This window comes from Nothoprocta perdicaria, unplaced genomic scaffold (assembly GCF_003342845.1).
Source record: "Nothoprocta perdicaria isolate Ctin4 unplaced genomic scaffold, notPer1 scaffold_155, whole genome shotgun sequence".
Lineage (NCBI taxonomy): Eukaryota > Metazoa > Chordata > Aves > Tinamiformes > Tinamidae > Nothoprocta > Nothoprocta perdicaria.
In genome coordinates, this window is record NW_020454705.1 from 1,632,328 (window position 1) to 1,656,614 (window position 24,287).

General features: G+C 43.6%; 1 protein-coding gene across 1 annotated transcript; it reads left to right on the plus strand.

Moving 5' to 3' along the window:
* The first annotated feature begins 52 nt into the window (after positions 1 to 52).
* LOC112943779 (protein NPAT) lies at positions 53 to 22,717 on the plus strand. Its single transcript, XM_026035039.1, has 18 exons — positions 53 to 103; positions 2,506 to 2,624; positions 4,347 to 4,407; positions 5,618 to 5,690; positions 6,230 to 6,270; positions 7,194 to 7,424; positions 7,625 to 7,709; positions 8,665 to 8,797; positions 9,377 to 9,468; positions 9,549 to 9,636; positions 11,743 to 11,839; positions 12,369 to 12,494; positions 13,344 to 15,035; positions 16,248 to 16,363; positions 16,464 to 16,572; positions 17,463 to 17,520; positions 19,455 to 20,601; positions 21,728 to 22,717. Exons 1-18 carry the CDS (start codon positions 67 to 69, stop codon positions 21,803 to 21,805), a joined length of 4,383 nt encoding a protein of 1,460 aa, XP_025890824.1. The 5' UTR covers positions 53 to 66; the 3' UTR covers positions 21,806 to 22,717.
* The last annotated feature ends 1,570 nt before the right edge of the window (positions 22,718 to 24,287 follow it).

The window sequence follows — 24,287 nt, forward strand, 5'->3', positions numbered from 1 at the left end:
CCCCGCCCCGTCCCTCCCCGTGGCCGTTAAGCCGGGGGCTCGGGGCCGCGCTCGCCGCCGCGGGCCATGCTGCTGCCGTCCGACGTGGCCCGGCTCGTGCTGGGTGAGTGAGGGCGCCGGGAGCCGCCGCCGCCCCGCGCCCAGGGGCGCCCGCCGCCCCGGGGAGGCCGGGGAAAGGCCCCGGGCCCTGGCGTTTGCGCCGCCGGGAACGGGAGGAAAAGGGCAGCAATTGGAAATAAGGCCCCGTATTTAATAGCCCCGCTCCCGTACGCAGGTGCTGGGCTGTGCTGTGCTGGCTCCCCCGCAGTTTTCTCCCTGTAAGGGGCTGCTTGCAGGTGGGCAGGTTTCACCAGTGGAAAACCTTGGAGGCTGAAGCTTTAGGCTGCCCCCGCCAACATTTATTCCTAAACATCACCCAGAACTGCCTGCTGGTGCTGCCTGGGGATTGGGGGTAGAAAGAGAAATGTGGCTTTTATTATTGCAAAGCAGTAGTATTTTCTCTAAGGAGGTTTTCAAGCTCCGTGAGTGTAAAAGAACCCTTGAAGTTATGATAGGATAATGATATCCTTGTTTTTTCTTTCTTTCTTTGGTTGTTAGTTGCTTTTTGTACCTTTTCTACACAGTTTTGCTTCAGTTTGTGAATAAAAAGCTCATGGCGTGTGTGTCCTCAGTGGAAAACTGGAAAACCTTGACCATCTTTGTGAGCTGAGGCTGCTCCATTCTTGTTGTCCTGACTTGGAGCACGCATTAATCCCCCAAAACCTTTCCAAGCCTCTTAGGCCGTGCATGGGGGTATCTCTAACAGCCTCCTTACGGCGATTGCTCCTTTACAAGGAGGCCACATTGTGGGCAGATCAACGGGCTTCTGGCACAGCTGCTCCTCCGTCTTCATTTCTCTCTAGCAAGGGCTCTGGTGCTGTGAGCACTGATGGATCTTAATATAAGAAAGAATAAAATGAGCTTGCCTGTGGAAAAAGGAACAAGCAAATTTATCATTTTCTAATTAAAGAGTGAGAGTGTACTGTAAATGAGACATGTCCTCGCATGTACAAAGGCAGAACAGACTACTGAAGGATTCCCAGTTCAGCAGACACCCCTCCTTTTGTGCCTCTTCCTTGTTTGTGGTAGTCCCCATTGCAGATTGCACATGGTTACCTCATTGCAGTGTGTGTGTACAAACAGTTTAAATTCCATCTGCCAGGAAATCTTCATACTTTTTTTTTTTTTTTTTTTTTTTTTTGCTTTGAAGTGGACAATTTTACAGGAAACTGACTGGCAGCCCTCTCTGCTCTGCAGGTGCCAACTACACTTTTCTCTCATACAGGAGATCATATGAGATCTCGTTCATCCTAATGCAACTCCCAGTGGTTATTCCCAAGCTGTGTTTAGCTTTGTAGCTTATTTGCCTGAGATTTGAACTAGGGCTGGTGAGTCTGAAAACTGAGCTGTTTTTTCTAGCTATACTTGGTCTGATGAAAGACTGATGTCTTCGTGCAGACTTAAAGGCAAGACTTTTCTGTACACTTTCCTGAACTGAGGCAGTTCATTTGGGGATATAAATGTATATCCTGCTGTTCAGCATTGTGTTATTAGGTGTGTGTGTTAATTTTTCTTTAAAGCATTGCACGGTCAGCTCTGCTGCAGGCAAGAGAGAAAAGACACCATGTTTTCTTTTATGGCTCTTTGTTCTCTAATCCTTTATGCAGATTGATGTAGCTTCACCTTTTACTGCTCAGACTATTTGAAGATTAAAGCAGGGCTTAAAATGGCTTGAAGGGGCATATTTGCTGGGGATTGGAATTTTGGAAACGCAGACTTTTCAGAATAGTTCCTGTTAAGATAATTACCGAGTCTCAGGGTGGGTGTATAAAGTACAAGCCAGTATGTGTGCTAAAAATGCAAGCTGCAGTAAGTACAGGGGAAAAAACCCTTTCTCTGAAAATATTTTTTTGTATAATACTGTTTGTAGAAGAAAGCTAATGCATTGTTTCAATGCATGTTTTATCTTCTCTGAAATGAGAAAACATGCAGAGGGCTGTTGTTGCATAGTAGTGCATTTTATGAGTAGAGTTAGAGCAATAGATTTGCATTTAATTATAAATCTAGATGCTTGATAATTAAAACCCATCTATGAGTTTTAGTCTTGAGGCTGGCATCTTTCTTTCTTGTCTGTACAATGCCATGTGTAGCAAAGATTAATCAAAAATTGCTTATATTGTCTCATTTTTAATATTAGTTTGTAAATCCAGTAATGCCAATAATATTATGGGCTCTTTCTGTTTTTAACTACTAAACAAATACTTTGCAAGATAAATGTTCTTTCAAAATGGTTTGATTTTCCTTATCTGATCTACATGCATGTGTGTGTGTGTTACCTACATTACTTACATAAGTATTTCCACATTATGTCCTGTAGCTGGTTGTGTTAATGCTTCCATACCTGTCAAGCGCAATGTGCAGAAATAGTGCATAAAAAGGCAAATTTTTCTCTCTGTTTTGTTGCAGGGTATTTACAACAGGAAAAGCTATTAGCTACCTGCCGTGAGTTTATTTTAGAGAGCTCAGACCTGAAAGAGTATGCGGAGCACTGTACTGAGGATGGCTTTATTCCAGCCTGCTTGCTGGTGAGTTTGTGCTTGCAAGCACAAAAACTTCAGTTGTGTTACGTCACTGGAAAGGAAGCCTTATTTTTTTCCCAAAAAAAACTCTTTCATGATTTTTTCAGAATATATATAAATGGTGTAACAGTTGCTTCTCAAATGGTGCTTATTCAGTTTGATAATCATCTGTTCCTCAGAATCTTGTGCTGTTAGAAGCTGCTTTTTTACTTGGTTTACAAAATTTAATATTACTAATATTTAAAATACACACATTGGATTAAGCTTATTATATTTAGTCTGCTTTAGTTTAGTTTTCAGGATTGGTGTGTGGAAGAGTTTCCCAGGATTTTACTGATTTCAAGGTTGCTGTAGTTATTTATTGAAGATGACTTATTTTTCTTAGATGCCTCGGCCAGCAAGACTCTCTTTCATGAAAATATTAATTTAGGCAAGGTGCCTCAACTCTGAGTGTAGCAAGATTTTGTTGAAAACAAAGCTATTCTGATTTAGCTCCCTCTTTGCTCACTCTGATCTGCTTCGTGCCAGACGGAAGGGTGTGTGGAAGTTTGAGTGTGGGTAAAAATACAGTGTGCAGCTACGTATGCAGATAGATGTGTATACCTACAGAATACCTTGATGCTTTGTTTTTAACACATGCAGAATGAGGCTTTTTATTTAATATTGAAATTATAGTTTTTGAATATTGCTGTCTATCAACCTTTTGATATTTATATGTCTGCTTTATTCCCATTTTGTATTCCATTCTTTTAATGTGCCACTTGGTCATATATACTGGGATTTTGTCTGCAGTTCAGTTTGGCAAATCTTCCCAAGATCAGTGGTCTTGAACAGAGCATGCAACGTCTTACTTCACTTACAAGTGTTAGGTCGTCACTGCTTCGAGTATTAGTAGTGATGGGGTAGTTTGGGGTAGTGAGGGAGGGAACTGAACCCAAGCTTTGGCCAGGAAGAATTAGAGAAGCAATTATAAATACATAGTATTCCACCATATTGTTTAATTTTAAAGGTTATTTTCTCAGGAGACATATTTTTCCTATTTTTCATTAAAAAAAATGATGGTATTCCAGTGTAAAGAAAAAATTCTCAGTACAGCTCAAAATACGTGCAATTCAGTTAAGTGTTTTTATTGGTCATATGCTGTAGAAGTTCGCACACGTGGACGATTGAAAAAGGTGCAGAAAGTGATAGTGGTGAATTGAAAATCTTCATTTTCTGTGTCACCTAAAACAACAGAACAAATAAGAAATAAAAGTTAACAATTTACTCTAGACAACAGCTGTCTCCAGATTTTTTTCAGGCATTTTATGTTCCAAGAATGTAGATATTTGGTAGTCCATTGTACATGCTCATAATCATATTTTTATAGCTTTATTCCATCTCAACAAAGACAAGTCATGCTGAAGTCATGTAAATCTGTGTGGTGCCAGTTGTGTGTTGCAAGTACACAATGTATGTGTACTATGTATGTGTATATTTAAAATGTACTTCACATTTTATGTTCAGAATGGCAGTTTGGTTCATGGATTATTCTCTACCCGTTTTGAGACAATTCAGCATCAGAAGTTTTGTGGGTAGCTCCTTGTGTTTGAGGGTCACCATGGTGTAGTTGTTGAAGAACTGTGATAATTAAATGTGCCAAAATTGTGGCAAGCTTAAGTAAAATGTATTGTGGAATTTTAATTAAGGAAGATTCTAAGATCAGTGTCTTTTTTTTTCCTCCTCCAGTCCCTGTGTGGAAAAAACTTGACAACTATTCTTAATGAGTATGTAGCCATGAAAACAAAAGGTAAGCAAAATTTTCAGCAAAAATTTTCAGCAAAATTTTATTTTTCTTTTTTTAGTTGTCACCGTTGGGGTAGGGACAATATTTCTGTCATTTCTGTCTATTTTTGGCCTTCAAACAACACCCTGTCTGTGTTAGAAGATGAAGGCCTTGTTGTTGGGCAATTAAATGACACTTAGATCAGAATTTTGTGAGCTAAGTGAATTGACTATTGTAATTTGGAATTGTTGACATATTTTCACTTTATATTTGACAATATTACTAAAAGCACAAAAAGAAAAATCAGTAAAGTGTGCAGAAAGAGTGAGCAGTTATAAAGTACTGTTTATTGTGAGATATATAACCAGAGAGAATTATGGCATGAAATGTTTATTGTCTTGTTTTTAAAACTAATTAAATGCAGAATAAATTAGTATTTTGTGTAGATGGCAGGGATAAAATTGAATAGAAAAGTTCTAATTCCTAAAAGTGATTTTTGAGCTTCAGAATTTGCCCTAGTCCTGGTTTTTCATGTGCATTATATAATCGGATTTCCTTGAAACACTTGGTTCCAAGTCTTGTAATTTAAGAAATAACCATGTTTGGAATGTTTTTGATTTTTTTTTCACCCCTGCCTTTTCTTGCTCTATTTAATAGCAATGGTAACTAAGGCACAGAGACAGTTTCTTCAAAATTCTTTCTGCTTGGCCTCTTGAAGAGCATTATAAATGCGTCTGCCTACCTTGCTCTTTTTATTATTTTTTATTTAATCTAATGTTCTGTGCTTCAGAAAAAACAAGTGCATTTAATCTTTTGGGTGATATTTTACAATAAGCTATAACTTTTAAAAAGCTATTTCCTTATATTAAAATTTTCAAAGCCCACAAATGACATGGGTAAATAAACCCATTTTCAGAAGGGAGATTTATGAAGTTAGGTTAGGTCTGAGTGACTCATTCACATGTGATTCCAGTGAGAATTATCACCATGAGCGTCTTTGTCTTTGAATTTCATTTCGGATCCTAAATCTAAGAATTTATTCATGGTAAATGTATGGCTGCATCAGTCAGTGTTACGGTGCTTGTTTTTATTATTAGGATTTGGGCCTCTCCAGTTAACAGAATATTGAGGTCACATCTAGATGCCTAAACTTAAATCTTTCCTGAATCATCCCAAAATAATTATTTTGACTATGATATGTCTATTTTAATACATTTTTTATGGCTTGTTTTAGAAACAACAAATGAAGTTCCAGCAATGATGTCATCTCTGTGGAAAAAGCTAGATTATACACTTTCTCAGATCAGGTAATACACCTGAAATCAAGAAGACAGAAGTTTTCCTTAGGAGTGAGACTGCATGTTGACCTCTGCTTATTTCTGTTGCCATGGTTTTACTCTTTCACTGCTTCTCAGAAATAGTGAATTTGCACATTCTGGGCCTGAAGTGCTGAGTAGGCATCTCTGGGGTTTAAGCCTCAGATCAGCAAATGGGGTGGTGGCATTGTTTTGTATGTGGCCTTCCTGTCATAAAATACTGTGCTATGGCTCATATAGAAACTGATACTGTTCTGGTTATGTGATCCAAAACTTAACAATAGACTTCATGTAAAGAATCTACAGCATCTAGATGACCCTGTGTGTACCAGGGGATTGGACTAGATGATCTCGAAAGGTCCCTTCCAACCTTATGGATTCTGTGATTCTGTTTTTATCTACTTCTAAAACCTCATGAAGTAACGTTCAATTGGTGCAGACAGACTACTTGCCATGTGATATTTCTGCAATAACTAGTCACATATTTCCATTGGATGCCTTTTATTGATGTTACCTGCTTAATTTTATAGGAGTATGCAGAATTCCACAGGATTTTCTGCTAATCAGAGGGGTAAGTTAATGAACCATATGCATGGTGTCAATAGGTTTTCTGTTAAAAAAACAGAACTGTTGTGGGAACTAGGTAGGAATTGTTCAGCAATCAATAATTATCTTGTAAGAGCTCTTGAGAATGGATTCTAACTTTGTCAGATCTTTACTGCGTGACATATATGTCTGCTGTCCTCAGGGCAGTGTGTGGATTGCTGGGGTTGTTAAGAAAGGAAAATAAGAAAAGTCTTGTCTTTTGTTAGGTAGCATTTTCTCCTCTAGTGATTTTTTTTAAGAAGTTTACCTAGCTAAAGGGCTTGAAAACTGCTGTTTTGCTACTGAAGTTGTTGACTTGATTTGTGGTTCATAGAGGAAGTGAAGATATAATTAGTCTAAATATCATGAAGTTTCAATTCCATAGAAGGATTTAAAATCATAATTTTAAAGTAAATACGCAGACATACAGTTGAAATATGGAAAGATAACTTGTTTCATCTGGAATTGTTTCCTTCATTGCAAAATCTGACAAATGAACTCTCAAAGAGGATAAGTTACTTTATTTGCAAATAAGTATTTCTCTTTATGGTACTTGATATATGTGTGTGTGTGTGTGTGTGTATACACACATATGTATGTATATATATACACACACATGAGTTCTTGAGAAACCTGTATAAGAAAAGAGAATGTGCAGTGTAAGTATTGGGCATCTCTTTGGCCTGAGACTCAGTGGATCAGGTGGCATGGTGGTGGTTACATTTTGCAGAAGTGAGAGTTGATGCCTTGTTGAGTTTTCATAAATTGTTTAAGCACAAACAACAATTTTAGATGGAGCATGTGTAATTAGGTCTAACATTATGATGCCTGAGAACTACATCTTGGAAAACTGGCAACCTCTTTAAAATCCTGTGCTATGTATTCTTATTTTGTCTTTATTATCCTCAGCACGTACAAGAAGTGGGATTGTCGAAATGAAGAGACAGAGAATGCTCCAGCAGTCAGCTGCTCCAAGCTCAGGATTATTGTCTGTAGCCCAACAGTCAGGGCAGCAGAGCTCCTCTTCTATTGTATCTACTCAAGTTTTGCATAGACCAGCAATAAGTCAAAGTATTTCACAGGCAAGGCTGAATACCTTGTTTGTGCACCAGTCGCAAACACAGGAAAATAAGATCAACAGTAAGTTGAGCTCTTGATTGGGTTTTTTTCCTCTCTTAACCTTTTTATTTCTGTGAAGAATTTCTGTATGTAGTTGGAAGTTTTCTAAAATCAGGACTGTGATCTTTTACGCAAAGAAAATTCAAAGAAATCCCTGTTTTTTTCTCCTCTGATTGGTCTGCCATGATTCTTTTGTTACATCATTTTTTTTTTAAATAAAGCAGGAGATTTCATACATATCCAAGTTCCAGGATCACAGGAACGAAAGCTTCACTCAAACCTGCTGTCTCCAGGAAGACGAAAAAGGTGAGCGATTCTTTCACGTGTTTTTGGAGGTCCTGCAGTGTGTTAGGCTCTGGTGTAAATTTTCTGTGCTGGTAGACTGTTGAGATCTGAGATCCACTGACATTGGCTAGTGTACGATAATTCATGCTGAAAAATCTAAGACCTTAATTTTAGATTGATAAGAGGCTATTTATGTTATTGCATACAGTAGGCTTCAGCCTCATTGACATTCTTTCTTCTAGTTCTGGAAAGAAACAGCAAGCTGGGAAGCCTGAGCTTTACTAGTCATTCCAAAATCCGTTATGAAAACTGTCAGTGTAAATATAAAGAACATTCTGGTTTTGTTTTTGTATTACCTAAAGGATGTGTTGGCTTTGGCAAATTTTGACAGCAGAAAATTTGGTTTTTTTTTTTTTATGCTAGTGGACTTCACATTTTTTTTCTGTGTCCCTTTGTTTTTAATGAGAGAAGAACTGTGTTTTCTAGTCTATGGGTTTTTTTGTTGCTGTTGTTATGCTTGTTATCTTTATCCCTGTATAAATCCTAGTCTTATCAGTGTTTTTGCCTATAGGTTTTCCAGGTTTTTGCTCACTTTTACCATTTCCAAATTCCTTTTATTTCTGCATGATTTCCCTGCAAGCAGGGGATTTGGTGCCACTACTGATTGTCATGGTGCTTTCAGAAAGGGTCACACGAATTAAAAAATGCATTGCTTTGAATTGTGGGCATGGAATTCAGTTTGCCATTCTGTTCTTTTAATCTATTGTCTCAATAGATTTAATTTTGACTTATATTTAGCACATGCGTGCAAGATAATTTTAAAAAGTTAGATTTTATTGTGTTTCCAATATGTAGTTTATTTTTTGATGATTTCACTTGCTGAGGAGGGAGAGGAAAGACTTGATTTAGTCACCTTTACTTCTGTTGTTTGCTGTGTTCTCACAAAATATATCATAAATTTCCTGAAATGCTTTAGTGAATCTCAGAAGAGGAAGAACATTGGAATATCTGCACCTCTTTCAACAAGTAGAAATCCTCAAGACACTGAGGAAACAATAGTGGAAAAAGAAAGCGAGCCACTCCAAGAGTTCATAGATGGTAACTTCCCAGTAAGTATACACTTATGGAGGGTAGCTAGTTTTAAGGAACTAATTCAAATTAAGGAAAATTAGTCCTTTATATTGTTTGTTGTAAGTATTACACAGAGTTTAAAGAGTTTAGAAAATTTTAGAGGCTTTTTTTTAATACTAAAGCTGGTCCTGTGTGTCTACTCAGTTGCATAGACTTTTAATTTTTTTTTTTGACTTTGCTAAGAAACCTGTATTATATCAGTATACAGTAATCTTTTGGGAATGAAGAAAAGCAGGAAACAAGCCTTGCCATACTTCAGAAGAGTCTGAGTATAGGAAAGCTTAATACTGCTTTTCACAGGGTTATCCTGCAGTCATAAATCAAGTGTTTCAGTGCACAGTAAGGATGCTAGATAGGTGAAGAGGTAGCAGGTTTTTTTTCAGAAGGGGAATGAGTTTGCACTAGCATCACATAAAATAGTTAAAATATTTTCTGTTTCTACAAAGTGTTGTCTGTGGTGAAATGATTTTTACTTGTAAGTTGAAAATTTTTGTTCCTTTTGTAGTTTGATAAAAGTAGATATATGACCATGACCACTTTTGAACTTTGCATTCCAGCAACTGGTTATTGAAAATGCCAGAGAAAAAATCCTGAGCAACAAATCTCTTCAGGAGAAGCTGGCTGAGAACATTAACAAGATCTTGAGCAGGTAATAAGCATACATGTGGAGTTCACAGGCTCTTTATACTGTATTTATTTCTGAATTTTGAACTAACAATTGTGTTCTAGTGATGGCAACGTCACACAGGCCCCTAAGCAGACAGACAGTGGCCCCACAGAACAGGAGACTTCGATTGATGAAATCCTTGGGCTGCAGGTAGGTTGTGGATTGCCCTGTTTATGGTTTTGGTAGCCAGCCATGTAAACATGGTCATTTATGGGGACTGTGCTGAACATCTCTGCATTGCAGTATTTCTCCCAGCTTCTTTTCTGATGTGAAATCTCTTCTGGGCTGGTTTCTGCCCAAGGGACCATTCTCCCACTTCCCAGCTATAGATGCTAACTCTTCTGTAGCTGTATGGTGTGGACTGGCTCAAGCCGCTGAGCTGTGAGGAAGCTCATGTTTTATTGGAGGCAGTTTAGAGTCACTTTAACACTGTGAACTTCTTCCCAGTGCCTGTACCAGCAGGGTCAGAAGGCAGGGCAGCAGGACTGCTTCTGGCAGCAGTGCTTAGCAGGGAGGTTGCCCTCAGACCCATGTCCATCCCCTCTCTGCTTTGGGTCACTGCATCTTTGGCGTCCTTGGTAATTTCAGAAGCTCCTAACTTGAGATCCTCATCAATAGACTAATAATAAGGAAGTTTTCTAGGTAAAAGAATAAGAGATATAAAAATATCTTGCAATCTTGCAGCCCTCTTGTATGTTGCTGCCTCCTTATGTGTTTAGTGTGGGCTGATTTTTCAGATTGGCTGCATGTTACACTATGATCGTTCAATGCAGCAAGAGCTACTGCCTTGGAAACCTAAATAAAACTTAATATTTTCGTAATACTTTTTTGCATTCGAAGGATAGATATATTCTGCTTCCCCAAGCTTATGTTTTAATGTATTCCCTTGAGCTGACAATTAGAAGGGGCCATAATGAGGGAAACTATTATTCTCTTGATTCTCATGTAAAGAAGAGGAGACTTCAGACAGTTCCTCATCTTTAAGGCAGAGGTGTTTAGCTTTTAAATGCTATTGTTCTGTTGTTTGGTGATTTCCAATGACAGTTTGTTGAAATCCACAGTTAAAAAGCTGTGTTCCTTTTTCCTGAGTAAAACAAAGTCAAAGCAGCTTCTTGGTTTAGTTGCTCAGATAGAATAATTAAAAGCCAACCACTCTTGGGAGTGTATGGATTTTAATAATCAATAACCTGAGTAATTGTCATGACAAATGAAAAATCTTGCAAACGTTAATTTATAAAACATCCTAGACCTAGTTGTGCTGTATGGAACTCCAAGCTCCATACTAGTGAATAGTTCTTTAAGGAGCTAATAATTAAGTATGGCTTAGCATAGCTTTTGGTTGATGTTTTGCCACATACAGTATTCACATCAAAAATGCATTGTTAATCTATCTATCTCCCTTCCCACAAGAAATCTTAGCTAATAACACAGGAGAGCAACATCAGGTCACCTTCCCACCAGTCAAGTGCAGAAATGTAGCCAGATAGGCCAAGAAAAAAAACCACGTTAGAGTTTCTGAAGCTTTTTTGTTCACATTTAAAACTACAGTTTGGGGGGAGTGCTTAGAAGGTCTCCTGGAGGCTGGGGGAGACTTTGGGCTCGAACCCTTCAGTTTGCACCAAGTGGAGCAGTCAGTTTTCCCCCTGGCTGCTACCAAGCAAAGGAGCTTGTGTCGGGGGCATGAAGAGCAGTGGCCTCTGTAGCCTCATCTCTTCCCTGCTCTCACAGAAAACAAGCTGGAGATGAGATTATAGGATGTTAATTGGGTAAAGGAAGTAGCAAAACTTCCTTTTGTTTAGCATTGTCTTCCAGTAGCATATTTAGTCAATTGTAATTAATGACTTATATGCAAAAACAAGAAGCCAGGGTAATCTGAGGAGTTTTTTTTTTTTTTTTTTAATCTTACTAGCATGGGTTGATATTGTTCACACCATCTGTGTAAGCTCCCAGCACAGCCTCAGACTGAGTCAGTGCTACGTGGAGAATATTCTAATAAGCACTTGCAGGGCATAGCATCTGATGAGGACCCACTGTTTGGACTTGGTTTTTTGCTTTGTTTTTAAAACACTTTAATCACTTTTTTTTTTTAAGACACTAAATCAGCAGGAGAAATATTTCCAATACTTGTTTTCAGTTCTATTACTTCTGCTCAGTAGCAAAACATAAAAACTAATTGAAAATAAAGCAATTCCTGTTTGGGGGTGGGCTTTTTTCCTTGTTTTAATTGAGCAAACAGTTCTGTCTGTCATCTTTCAGGGTGAAATTCATATGTCAGAAGAGGCTATACAGGACATTTTAGAACAGACAGAATCAGATCCAGCTTTTCAGGCACTCTTTGACTTGTTTGATTATGGTAGGTATATTATTCTCAGTTGTGCCTTTATGAAAAGCATCATGAATGACGAGGGTTTTTCAAATATTTATTGAGCAAAGTAACTCAGCAGATTTCTCTTGCAAGAGAAATAAACTGTATGGCATCTGTGTTCCTACATTCAGAAGGAAATACTTAGATATCCTCATTTGTGGAAATGAAGTGGTGCATTTTCTCATAGCTGAAATTCAGGTTTTGTGCTGACTTAGTGATTGTTCCATTACTGGTATTTTAGATTCTCCCAGTCCAAAAGATGATAGTTCCTCTTTATGTATTTCTGTTGTTGTAAGTTTTTCTACTTCAGTAATTAAGGATATCTTCAAATACAAGAAACAAGATAAGGATGCTTGTATTCTACTGCTGGATCTGTAATAGAGAATAATAGTTACTCTTTGCTCAGCTTAGGATGCTATTTCTTGACTTTGAAATCCAAATGCTTCATTTAAAGTGTATTAATTCTGTGTATAAAATAATATATTTAAACATTCTTGGTGCTTAATTTTGAAAATAGGAAAGAACAAGGTAAACAAGAATTTACCTGCTGGTATTTCTGGTCAGAACGGAGTAGAAAATACAATCCTGGTGGATGAAAATAACCTGGAAACACTTGAAAGTTCTTTAGGAACAGAGGAAACTAGTAAGTGCAGCATTCTGTTGATGTTAATTCCCCTAGAATCTTTCATTCCTCTAAAATCCATCCTTTCTTCCTAAAATTCCCCTCAAAATCCAGTATGTGCATTTTTATTATGAAAATACTGTCACACAACTTGATTCTATGGATCAAATGCTTCATGGTTTCAGTTTCAGCCAATACCCAATCTGGAGTTTACATTTCACTGACATAAGGTTGCACCCACTCTGTTAGGCACTTTGACCATTAAACTTGCAGGTACCCGTGTAAGTTGTGCTTGAGGGCTCCTGAATGAAATCTGAATGTCTGCAGAGCCTCTTTTCTTGCTGCAGACTGATACTCTGCAACTTTCAGTGTGGAAAAGTGAAATTACTATAAAGATTTTTCATCAAACCATAGTAGCCTCTCTGTTCTGTAACGTAATGTGTTAGTTAATTAGTGCACTAAGATTGGAGTTGAACAAAATTCGTTGTCTGTGCACCCCATACTTAGCAATGGTTAGTCGATAGCAGGTGTTTTGGAGAAAATCTCTGAAAATAGAGCAAGAGGTTTTTGTCCTGAGCTGCTGTTCTGAGCTTCTGGAAATCTGGTTTAGAGACTTGACCCATTTATTTCTGAGTTATATATTTCTTTATGTACAAACTGATTGACCAAATCACCTGATCTGTCTGGTCTAACAGGATGCTTGCCACTCAGGTTGCAAACAAGGATTAGGTGCATGGTGCTATTCCCATTTAGGGTTGTGTGAAATGGTTTTCCATCAAGTTGTTTGCAAATGTAAAAACTCTGTAATAGAATCATCTACTGTAATTATTATGTAATAATTATGGAAACAATTTGGTCTCTGTTTTACAGGTGATAATTCTAGAGAATCTCTATCCTGTAAAGATTTTCCTTTAGGAGAAGCATCATGTGCCTTGAAGAACAGCATTAATGATGATATGACTAAGAAAAATACAACCAGTGAACAGTTGCATGGAAACTGTGGACCAAAAAAGCAGACTGAAATGCTTAAAACAGTTACCGCTGATCAAATTGGAGAGCTTGAAATCACTTTTGACTCTGTGCCCAGTTTGACTGAGTCTACCAAAAGACAGAGTCCTGCCAGTGAATGTAATGAACCCTGTGGAGATGCTTATGGTAACAAGGAGGCCTCTGCATTAGTATCTGGGAGTGAAAGAGCTGTGGAGTCTGGAAGGGATTCGCTAAGCCCCAGTGCTCAGAGTAGTCCTGCTTTGGAATACGTTGACTCTGGTAGTTTACAGATTTCCTTGGTTTCGTTGGCAAATGGCACCCCAGCCACTGGCAACAGAATTCCATCTGGGAGCAAGTGTCACTTATTGCCAGATCCCTCACTGTCTGAAAAACCACACGTGAAAAGCCCTTCTGATGGGAGCCCTGGACACGACGTGTTGGTGAGAAAAAACAATTCCTCACTTCCTAGGCAGGCAGCAGGGCTGGGAAAAGAGCCGGCTGCCGCGAGCGCTGCAGCGGCCTTGCCTGGGGACGTTGTGCAGCAGAGCTGTAGTCACCTCCCTGGCTGCGCGGACCAGGGCCAGCAGTCGGACCGCACTGTTGGATCTGCTGTGAGGATTCCAGAGCTTGACAAAGCAGAATTGCAGCTTGACATTACAGAGGCCTCCAACAAACCTCACTCTAATGATGAGCATGCACTCAACAGGCCTTGCAGGAAAGACTTGAACCTCCCTGCAGGGCTATCGAGCTTGGAGGGAGCTCAAGGGGAAATGCAGGAACCATCATCTTCTGCCAAAGTAGATGCTGACACTGTGTTCTTCTCTTCTGGTGGTGCATGTGCAGAAGTCTCTGTGGTGCCTGCTGAAAAGAGCCTCGCTCCGCGTGGAATGTGCCATTCACCTCTGCCAGACCCCGTGTCCTCAGCGGGCGAGGCTGCCGCCGAGGCCAGGGGCCTGCGTGGCGTTTCTCCTGGCAGTCAGCCAATGGACGTGGAGTCTTCAAATATCATGTCCCTCAAAATCATCATCAGCGACGATCCGTTTATTTCATCGGATAGCGAGCTGAATAACGCCGTTTCCAGCATCACGGGAGAAAACTTGCCAACTATCATACTGTCTTCTCCAGCCAAATCCCCCACCAAAACTCCAGGCCTGTCCAAGTGCCCAGCTTCAGAAGAACCCGAAAAAAGCGCGGATTCGGCCTTGGCGGAGCAGAACCTCCTCGTCCTTCGACCAAAGGAGCCCGTCGCCGGCTCCGCTAACGCCCCCAACGACGACTGCACTGCTCTCTCCGTTGCTGGAGCAGCTCCCCTCCCCAAGGAAGGGGGCTTCATACAGCTCATGCCAGCAACAAGCACAGCCTTTGGCAGCTCCAACAACCTCTACATCGCCACGTGCGTGGCGGACGCGGCCGCGCTGGGCCCGCCGGGCGCCCCCTCCAACGTGGTGGTGCTGCCGGGCGCCTCGCTGCCCCTCGCGGCCCAGGCGCCGCCCGGGCAGCCCGTGCGGACCCCCCCCCGGCCCAGCACCGCGTTGGCCGCGAGCCAGGCCGGCTCCCCGGGCTTCCCACAAGGTAATGGAGCTTGGGAGGGCGCAGGGAAGCTCTGCTACATGCCGGCGTGCACGTATGTGTACAGACATACCTATATACGCACACACATAGCTGTTGCACTCATCTTGTAAAGGCATTAAAAGTAAAAATGTCTTTCTTGTTTTCAGTTGGTGCTCTGCCTGCCCACTCAAGTCAGGAATTGTGTGTTTTGTAAACATATTATTTCTTATGAAGAACCAAATAAAAATTACCAGCGTCCGGTGTTATGCTGCCTCGAGGAAAATAGCTTCATAGTTCAGGACCTCACATTGCATTTTAGCAGTGGCAGATTAAAGGATATCTTGGATGGCACTACACGAGACGACAACATTTCAATTGATTTGTGCCTTAAATGGCTAAGTGAAGCAGTGGGATTTCTGCACTACTGTGTACGTCTTCAGTTCTCAATCGTCATTAGCGTTTTAGGAATGCCAGTCTTAATGGCCAATACCGACTAAATCTGATCCCGCTCTAATGAAAAAATAGTCAGATCCTTTTTGTTAATATAACACACTACATTAGATTTTATTGCTAAGAGAAAAAGCAGAATCACATATGCAAATGTTTTATTTATAGTGGTTTATTTTTCATTTTTCTCATCTGCTCTCAAGCCCATCGATTCACTACGGTCTGACTGGTTAGATACAGTCTAATATTTGACCCCTTTTACCAATCAGGAGTATACACTAGATAGCTGCATTTGGACAAAACTAGCATTTTTCAGCTTGGTTTTCCTCATTTGAGGAAGGTGGACTGGATGCCAGGAGATTGAATAAACCTTTTTGGGGAGGAGGGCAGGCAATTGTAGGGAGTAAAATGCAAATAATAGTGTGTTTGCCAAGCACCGAGACGACCTGTTTCATTTTACTCTTTTTCTTAAAGCTTTAATTCTAATTTAATTTTAATTCTTTAATAACCGACTTTGAGCCTTAGCTTATGTGCATTATGCTTTATGCCTCCTTTTTAAGGAGGAAAACAAACTTTAAGAATGCTTGTAAATGTAGGCATAACACTTTCATTTGCCTTATTTTATGATAATAATCAGTGATGAGGACCTACTTTCCTTTATAAGTCAGACCTTTTCTTGGCCTGGGCTTTACCAGGCATGAATTTAAGGCATGTGGTCTTCACGCTTTTCTGTTCAATTAAGATTTTTTTTTTTTCTGTATGATTTTATTGCTGGGTGTTTTTCAGGTTCCGCAATCATCATCGCGTCCCCGGTGCAGCCCGTCCTGCAGGGAATGGTGGGAATGATCCCCCTCTCCGTCGTGGGGCAGAACGGAAACACCTTCTCCGCACCTGCTCGCCAGGTACCATGTTCCAAAGAGACCCTTGGCCTTCACAATTACAGCTGAACTTCTCCTTAGTCTTTGGTAAATTGTAATGGGCTGTTTTGGTCTTTTTTCCAAGGTTCTACATATGCCTGTGGCAAATCCGGTGTGTAGCAGGAGTGTCCCTAAACTGCCCATCCCTCCCAAATCTCAGAAGGTCCCTGGAGCAAGAAACAAGGCTAATACAGGTACCCGCCTTGCATCTTCGAGAACAGAAGAGATTGTTCTGAGAACGTGTCAGTTTTTAGCATTTATAAAGCATTTTCACTATTCTTGGAATCGAGCTGATTGTAGAAATGTCTTGTTTCGAGACTCTGATGCAGTTAGAAAACTTTTCTTTGTATTTCCAATTAGTTTTTCCTCTGACTGCTTCTAAGGGCAGTTTACTGCTGCCCTTGAAACCAAGCTGCACTGAAATACCAACAGTTCTAAACACTTGTTAGGGATATGTATATCTTGGATGTCTATCTCATAGTAGTATTGCATGTTTATATCAAAAAGGACTCTTTTCTCTTTGGCATTTCGTGTGTGTGTGTGTCTGTGTATAAATGTGTATTTTTATTTCACTGAGAGATTACATCTTCAAATAATAAACTTTAAAAAGCCTTGAATTTAATTCATTTCTCAGTATTGTGGCAAGGTGAAGAAACATAATTGAAAATAACTAGCTTAGTTGGAGTTAAAGGCAACCTGTGTTGCAGCTTGTTAGCCTCCTTAAGAGAGTAGCCCCATCCATAAAAGTGAGAACAGAATCAAGTTGAGGATTAAGGAGGAGACCTGGATTTTATACAGGGCTGTCCTCCGATTAGGCCAGAGTTTAGAGTTGCCTCTAGTTACATCCCTTCTGCTTAAAAACCCTTGCACACTTGCAAAATTTAATTTACTGGACGGACCTGTCTCTTAGCTATGATAAGACAACAAGCTTCCTGTTCATACTTAATTACCGAATTAGGAAGATGTTACAAAGTTTTACTGGTGGATTTTTCTGTATTGATTCTTTATCATGTGAAATATTCCTGCACTGTGAGTTGATTTACCTGGATTGCTAGAGTTCATTGAATGCTTCGTGTTCCCCCAGGAAAGTTGGCGCCAGGTGTCGCGGAGGCTCCGAGCCAGGCGAGTTCTCGCGCGCCGAGGTCAGTGACCCCAGTTCCCTGCTCTGACCTGCTTGCCTGTCCTGGCTGGGGGTTTCTTGTGCAGTAGGGGGAGGCTGGGGAGGGAATGACTCTTCTTTAAACTGTGCCAGGGGTTTTTTCTCCTCATTTTTGTATTGATACATAGTGATGTGTGCTGGGGCAGCTGCCTGGTAATGACAAACTTGGAGACAAATTCTCTTGGTGTTTTCCTCTGTTAATTTAATGTTACTTTCTGCTGTCTCAGTTTTCAAATGGAGGTTGTTTGAAAGGAGTCTGAGCCCAGGACATCCTTGTCGTTCCCCCCTTGCCCCAGTCAGGCTGGTTTGCCAGCCTGGTCTGCACCGGCGCTTCAGCCACGCGCTGCTCTCCCCGCAAGGAAGGGTCAAGGGAAGGATGGCAAGAAGAACCATGTGCTAACTCTGCACTCATGAATGTAACTTAATCCCTGTTCGAAATAGGTAACGAGTCCTCTCCGGGGCAAGCAGGAGAGAAAACACCACTGCTGTAGTAACCCCTATTGCCAGGGGACTTAGGGAAACAAAAGGATGTTGGAAAGGCTAAAAGAGCGAAGGAGGAAATGAGTTAAAATATTAATGGTGAAGATTCTGCTTATGAAAGGGGAGGGGAAAGCATATTTCTAAACACTAAAAAAAATCTGTAAGGACTCAGCTAAAATGTTAGAAGAGCAAACTGGAAGAAAACAAGAATTAATCAACCTCTTATTTAAAAAATAATAAACAAAACCTCTCCTGAGGTGCATGCTGCATGTGCGTGTGAAGGTGGCCTTAGGAAAGCCACAGGAGCAAGATCTGGGTTAATACCTAGGGGGAACTGGGGTTGCTGTTAACTTTTCTGTCTCAACAGAGCAAGGGGAGCAAAACTTTCTCGTAAAGAGAGGATTTGTTTCTTTTGCCCTCTGTTTCACCTCCAATTTCACTGAGGTAAAACAAGCTCCTACCACTCACTCCCAAGGAGTGAGCCACCCCAAGGACACCTGGCACTTTCTCCTATAAAACATGGCACCAGTGCTGGGGAGAAGGCAGAGTCCCGTCCTGGAGGTGCGGGGGTGCCGGGGAGCAGGGCAGGGGCCTCGCAGAGCTCTGAGCTGGCCGGGCAGGCTCTTCTTTGCTGCGACACACAGCAGCAAAGACTGGGGGGACACAAAGTAGTGTGGGGACTTCCACACTAATGCAGCTGTCTGTCCCGTGGAAACCAAGCCCTCCTTTCTCTTCCCATCCAAGTGCTCATCGGAGCTGCCCTGGGTCAAACCTCAGCCCAAAATGTCCCTTGTTCTGTGTCCTGTCACCACTGGCAGTGCCTTGGTGAGAGAAGCAGGACGAGACCCTCCCCAAGGTGACGGTGCACAGAACATCCTGCCAGCTGGGCGGTTGTTTCAGCTCGCAGGATTTCCAGAGCTAGAAACAAGTATCTTTATATGCAGTATCCCATGATGGGCTTTCCTGTTGGGAATGTGTGTGAATTACCAGCATCCACAAATATCTCAGGACAGAAAGATTTGAAACTTAATTATGCTCTGTGTCTGAGCTGCTTTGTTTTGGCTTGAACTTCACACCAGTTTTAGCTGATGATGTTTAGTTGCATCTTGGAGGATACAGTGAAGAACCCTCCCATTCTGTTTTATTTTCTCTTGAGCCCTGTTGCATTGCACCTTAGGCAAGAGACTTTTCCAGGCTGAAGAGTCAACGATCCTCTGTGCTGTTTCATACTTTTGTATCCTCCTTGTTGGTCTTACCTGAACTTTCTGCAGTTGTTACTCTGTGGTCCTGGGCTTTGTGTGTTGATCAAATGTTTATACCTGCCAAATGGAGACAGCTTTAGAGGGGTGTTTGGGCGAGGAGGAGCTCACAGCCAGCTGAAATAGCCTTGCACGACCAGAATAAAAACAGTGCTGAGTATTTTCACCTCCTTTTCAGGACTGGAAATCCAGACAAGGTGACCAGCGCAGAAGTGGGAAGGAAGGCGGAGGAGAACCTGCCTGTTGCGCCCGCAGAGAGCGGGAGCTCGAATTCGAGAGGGAGCGAAAGCCACCGGCGGGTGCTCTGCTTTGACAACGTCCCGCCCGCCCCGGGAGGCAGCGCCCCGATTCCCATGGCAAAGAGCTCAGCCCACAAAGAACGCGGTGAAAACACTTCATTTGCTCTTGACGCTGTGTCTGCCTCCTCTAAAGCCCTGGGGACAAAGAGGGAGAAGGACAAAACGTTGCCTCGGATCCTGTGCAAGCCAGAAGCCGGTGGCAACAGAGGCTCCTCGGCGAAGGAGGCGCAGCCCGAGCGGAAGGCAGCCGCCGCAGGGCTTCCCCTGGACGCCTTCCACAAGGCCACGGCCAACAAGGAGAACGAGCTACGGAGAGACAGCGAGGAAAAGCAGAAGGGCCAGGACGCGGCCAAGCTCTCCAAGGGCCAGCAGAGCGTCGGCTCGTGGAGCGAAAAGTCGTCGGCCTCGGTGCCGGAGCTGGGCAGGAAGCCGGGCGCGCTGGGCAGCGGGAGCAGCAAGGCCATGGCCGCCGCCTCGCTGTGCTGCAAGGAGCCCAAGCGCGAGGCGGCCAAGGCGGCCGGCCCGCCGCTGGGCCTGGCCAGCCCGCTGGCCAAGCAGTGTGTGGAGGTGCTGCAGGACATGCAGTGGCAGAGCCCGGCGGGCAGGGGCGCCGAGGGCGGCGAGCTGCCCGTGCCGCGCACGCCGTGTGGCCTGGGCGAGCGGCACGCCGAGGAGCCCGCCGAGAGCGGGCGCACGCCGCCGTGGCGGCACGAGGGCGCCACGCCACGCGCCATGGCGCCGCCCGCCACGCCAGACCTGCCCGCCTGCAGCCCCGCCAGCGAGGCGGGCAGCGAGAACAGCGTGAGCATGGCCGCGCACACGCTCATGATCCTGTCGCGCGCCGCCATGGCCCGCAGCAGCGGCGCCAGCCCCCTCAAGGAGAGCGCCCAGCAGCTGCGCCCCGCCAGGGCCGCCCTCAAGAAGAGGAAGCTGGAGGAGCTGAGCGAGGCCGAGAGGAACCCCCGCGCCGCCGGCAGGAGGGACCTGCAGGGCTCCCCCACGCCCTCCAAGAAGAAGAAAATAAAGGCAAGTGCGGGCGCTCCCGCTCACACGCGCAATGTACAGCGCCAAAGGGGCTACCAGTCACTTTGCGTGGGGTGGTAGTCTCAGAGCTGGGGCTGTTCAGCCTGGAGAAGAGGAGGCTGAGGGGGGATCTGACCGGTGTCTATAAATACCTCAAGGGAGGGAGGAGGATGGGGCAGCCACTTTTCAGTGGTGGCCACTGATAGAACTGGAGGAAACGGCCACAAACTGAAGCACCAAAAGTTCCACAGGAACTTAAGGAAAAATTTCTCAACAGTGACGGTGCCAGAGCCCTGGAAGAGGCTGCCCAGGGAGGCTGTGGAGTCTCCTTCTCTGGAGATCTTCCCAACCTGCCTGGCTGCCACCCTGTGCCCCGTGCTCTGGGTGCCCTTGCTGGAGCAGGGGGTTGTACTGGATAATCTCTAAAGGTCCCTTCCAGTCTTAAGGATTCCATGATTCTTTATAATGCAGATCCCTGACATCCTGTATATACAAGTTTTAGTAACTTTACTCCTCAAGCCCATTCTTGACTAAGAGTCTTAAGACTTTTTATCAGTGCTCTGATACACAAGGAACTTCCATTGTTGTCCCAACATCTGTGAAAATCAAAAAACTTCCCTTAAAACATGATTATTTTCTTAAAATCCAGCTATTCTTGCCCTCCCTCCCAACACCGCCAGGACCAGAAATCCACATTTTGTGCATTGTCTGTCTTTGCAGCTCCCAAATCCTTGCCTTTAACAGGAGGATTTGATTTAAGGGCAAATAGATTTAATAGATTTAAGGTAGAGGTGAGACAGTGAAACGTGGTGTGTGCAGTAACTGAAAAGAGGAGCACCTGTGACCCACCGTGCTTAGTTACTGCACCCCTGAAGCGTCCCACGCAGTGCTCAGCTCTGTGCCGTGTGCGTGTGGCAAAGGCTGTAGCTGAGAACTCCGGCTGCCCCGTCCCCTCAACAGCGTCATGGGGGTTCACACAAGTGCATGGACAGTGGGACCAGCTCCTGAGAGTTTTGTGCAGTTATTTTTACAGTGTGAATGGGGAAGGATGAAGAAAAAGAGAATGTTTACAGATGGCTTCAGTGTCCTCGAGTTCCTGGCACTTAATGCACCTGTTCTTCTCCAACAGAAAAAGAAGCTACCGAATTCCTTTCCAGCAGGAATGGACGTGGACAAGTTCCTGCTGTCGCTGCATTACGATGAATAGGGAGACTTGGACTGTGGCTGCACGAAGCCCGAGTTCTTGTGCTGAGGTTTTGCGTGGGAAAGGAGTCCTAAAGGGTGAGTTGCACTTTCGGTGCACTGAAGATTCACTTTATAGCAAAATCATGCTGTTTTGGAAGCAGGTTGCTAAGTCTGTAAATATCATTGAATTGGTATATGTTTATTTTTGAAAAAAAAGCACTTGCATAATTATAGAGCCATTTAATTTGCAAAATTGTAAATTTGTATAAATGTAATGTACGAAAAGTTGTAAGTTTTCCTGTTACACCCCACGTTGTCTGTGTTTTGCTGCATTCCCCTCTGAACTGCTTTGTGGCTCTGTGGAAAGGTTGGGAATGTGGGGGCCGCGGCCGCAGTTCTCTCCTGTGGGACACGGCAGCACCCGCAGCCGCTCTCACTGTCTTGTGGAAGCCTAAAGCAGCCTCTCATGCACCTGGCTTGTACAGGCAGGTCCTCTAACTGTAAAAATCCATGTTTAAGGCTTGGAATTAATTATTAAAAACATTAAGACAACAGTTCTTCTAATGGAACATTCTCCAACCCCTCCATCAGACTAAAAGGTACCTTTGGCTGGGGCCAGTCTGTTTCTTGCAACATCTGGTATCTTTTCAAGGCAGGAGTTACTTGAAAACAGGGGACCTCCAGTGTAATTATTTAAGCTGTGGGGAGGGCTGGGCAGGAACTGACGGTGCTCTAGAGCAAATATAAGGGTGTTCTTCATCTTCTGTATTGTTGAGAAAGCAGCTGGGGCTTGTGCTGTTAGGCAGAGACACAGAGAGACCTGCGCAGAGCATAGAGCTGGGTCCCAGCTACTCTACAACCTCTGCTCCAAACAGATCCCGGAGCTGCAGCTCCAGGTAGGACCAATTCCATGGAAGTTAGACCCGGGTGCTGCGCTCCTGGAGCGTTTTCTCTGCTGCTCTTTCGTCCTCCCTTCTCAGCTGGTGGAGGTCTCGGCCAGTGCACGTTTCCTTGTGAGAGATGGATACAGCAACAGGGCAATGGTTCACGATAACGTACATGGATTCCTAAGGAACCACTCTTATGCAGTACTGTTTATATTAAACCCATCCAACGACTTAATACTGCATAGCGTTTACAGCTCGAATAAATATTTTTGTTTTAATGAAGTTGTGTGTGTCTCACCTGAGTGACTGAACCCAGCTTTGGGGCTCTTGGAGGGCTGCACGTCAGGCATTTGGGGGGACGAGTAGCTCCCACTGCTGGCCTCCAGCTGTGGGGCTTGGCCAAGGCTCTCGTGCAGAGGGGCTCCAGGGGGGCGTTTTGCCCCTGGTGGGGGGCGTTTTGCCCCTGGTAGGGGGTGTTTTGCCCCTGGTGGGGGGCACACAGCTCAGTCCAGCTGCTCTAGCTGCTGGTTTTACCAGCCTGGCTGGTCATTGCACACGTAGTGTAGTTCTTTCCTCAGATAGCCCGTATCTGTCCGATGAAAACCATGTCTGTGGCTGTTGGACAGTAGAGCTTTGTTGATGACAGATCAGTTAATTCATTTATCTAATATTATCAGACTATCAGCCCAATTCTGTTTTTAGAAGAAAAGCATCTGACTCCCATGCCAGAGCTGCACGGATGCAGGGTTGCAATGGGGCAGATATTTTCTAGCTCAGAGAAACGGGTACCAGGGCCTGGCCCAAAAGGTTCGTTTTCTTAGTGTGTGGCACTTAAAGCCCAGTGCTCCTTAGCTGCCTCTACAACCTCCTTCCTTCCCCACGAGGAAAGAAAAGTCTATTTCCTGCCCCCTCTTCCCACCCCTCAGTAAGTATGAGACTTAGAACAGGCTCAGAGAAGAGCCTCCCCTCCAGCGAAAGGCAGTTCTAGAACCTACCTCAACCTTCCAGTCAATCTTGAACAGGATTCTTCATTCCCTCTAAGGACCTCTGTTCCCCTTTCCCCATACTTGCAAACTGAATCTAAGTGTTTAACTCAATGTCGAACTTAAGACTGCAGCCAGCCCTTTCGCAGCACTTAGGGAAAGGGCAACAGAAGAATCTGCACCAGCCTTAGGCCTGAGTCTGCCTCTATCCAAAAGCTACTGACCCAAGGGGATGTCACAGGGGGAAAATGCAGTTTGAGGCTGACGCCTCCTTTGCGCTGCTCTGTCGTTCCTGGTACTTGTGGGCTCCTTGCCAGGGACTTCTGCTTTAGTTCAACACTGTCCTTGGCGCCACCTTAAGCAAGGGCTGCAGCCAGGCCCCTTGTGCCTTGCAGCAGGGGCCAGGAGGCAGAAACCCAGCCCCGCAGCCAGGCTGCAGCTCCCGGGCCCTCCCAGGAGGCTCCCGCTGCAGCCACAGGAACGTCAGAGCAGCTCCTGGATTCATCACACCCAGGACGGGCCACGGAGCTGATCGAGGAGCAGCGCTGCAGGACTCCATGGAATTAATTTGCAGCCCCCCAAGTCACGACCTGAGGAGCCACGCGTAGCATCGAGAAACATTCTTTATTGTCAT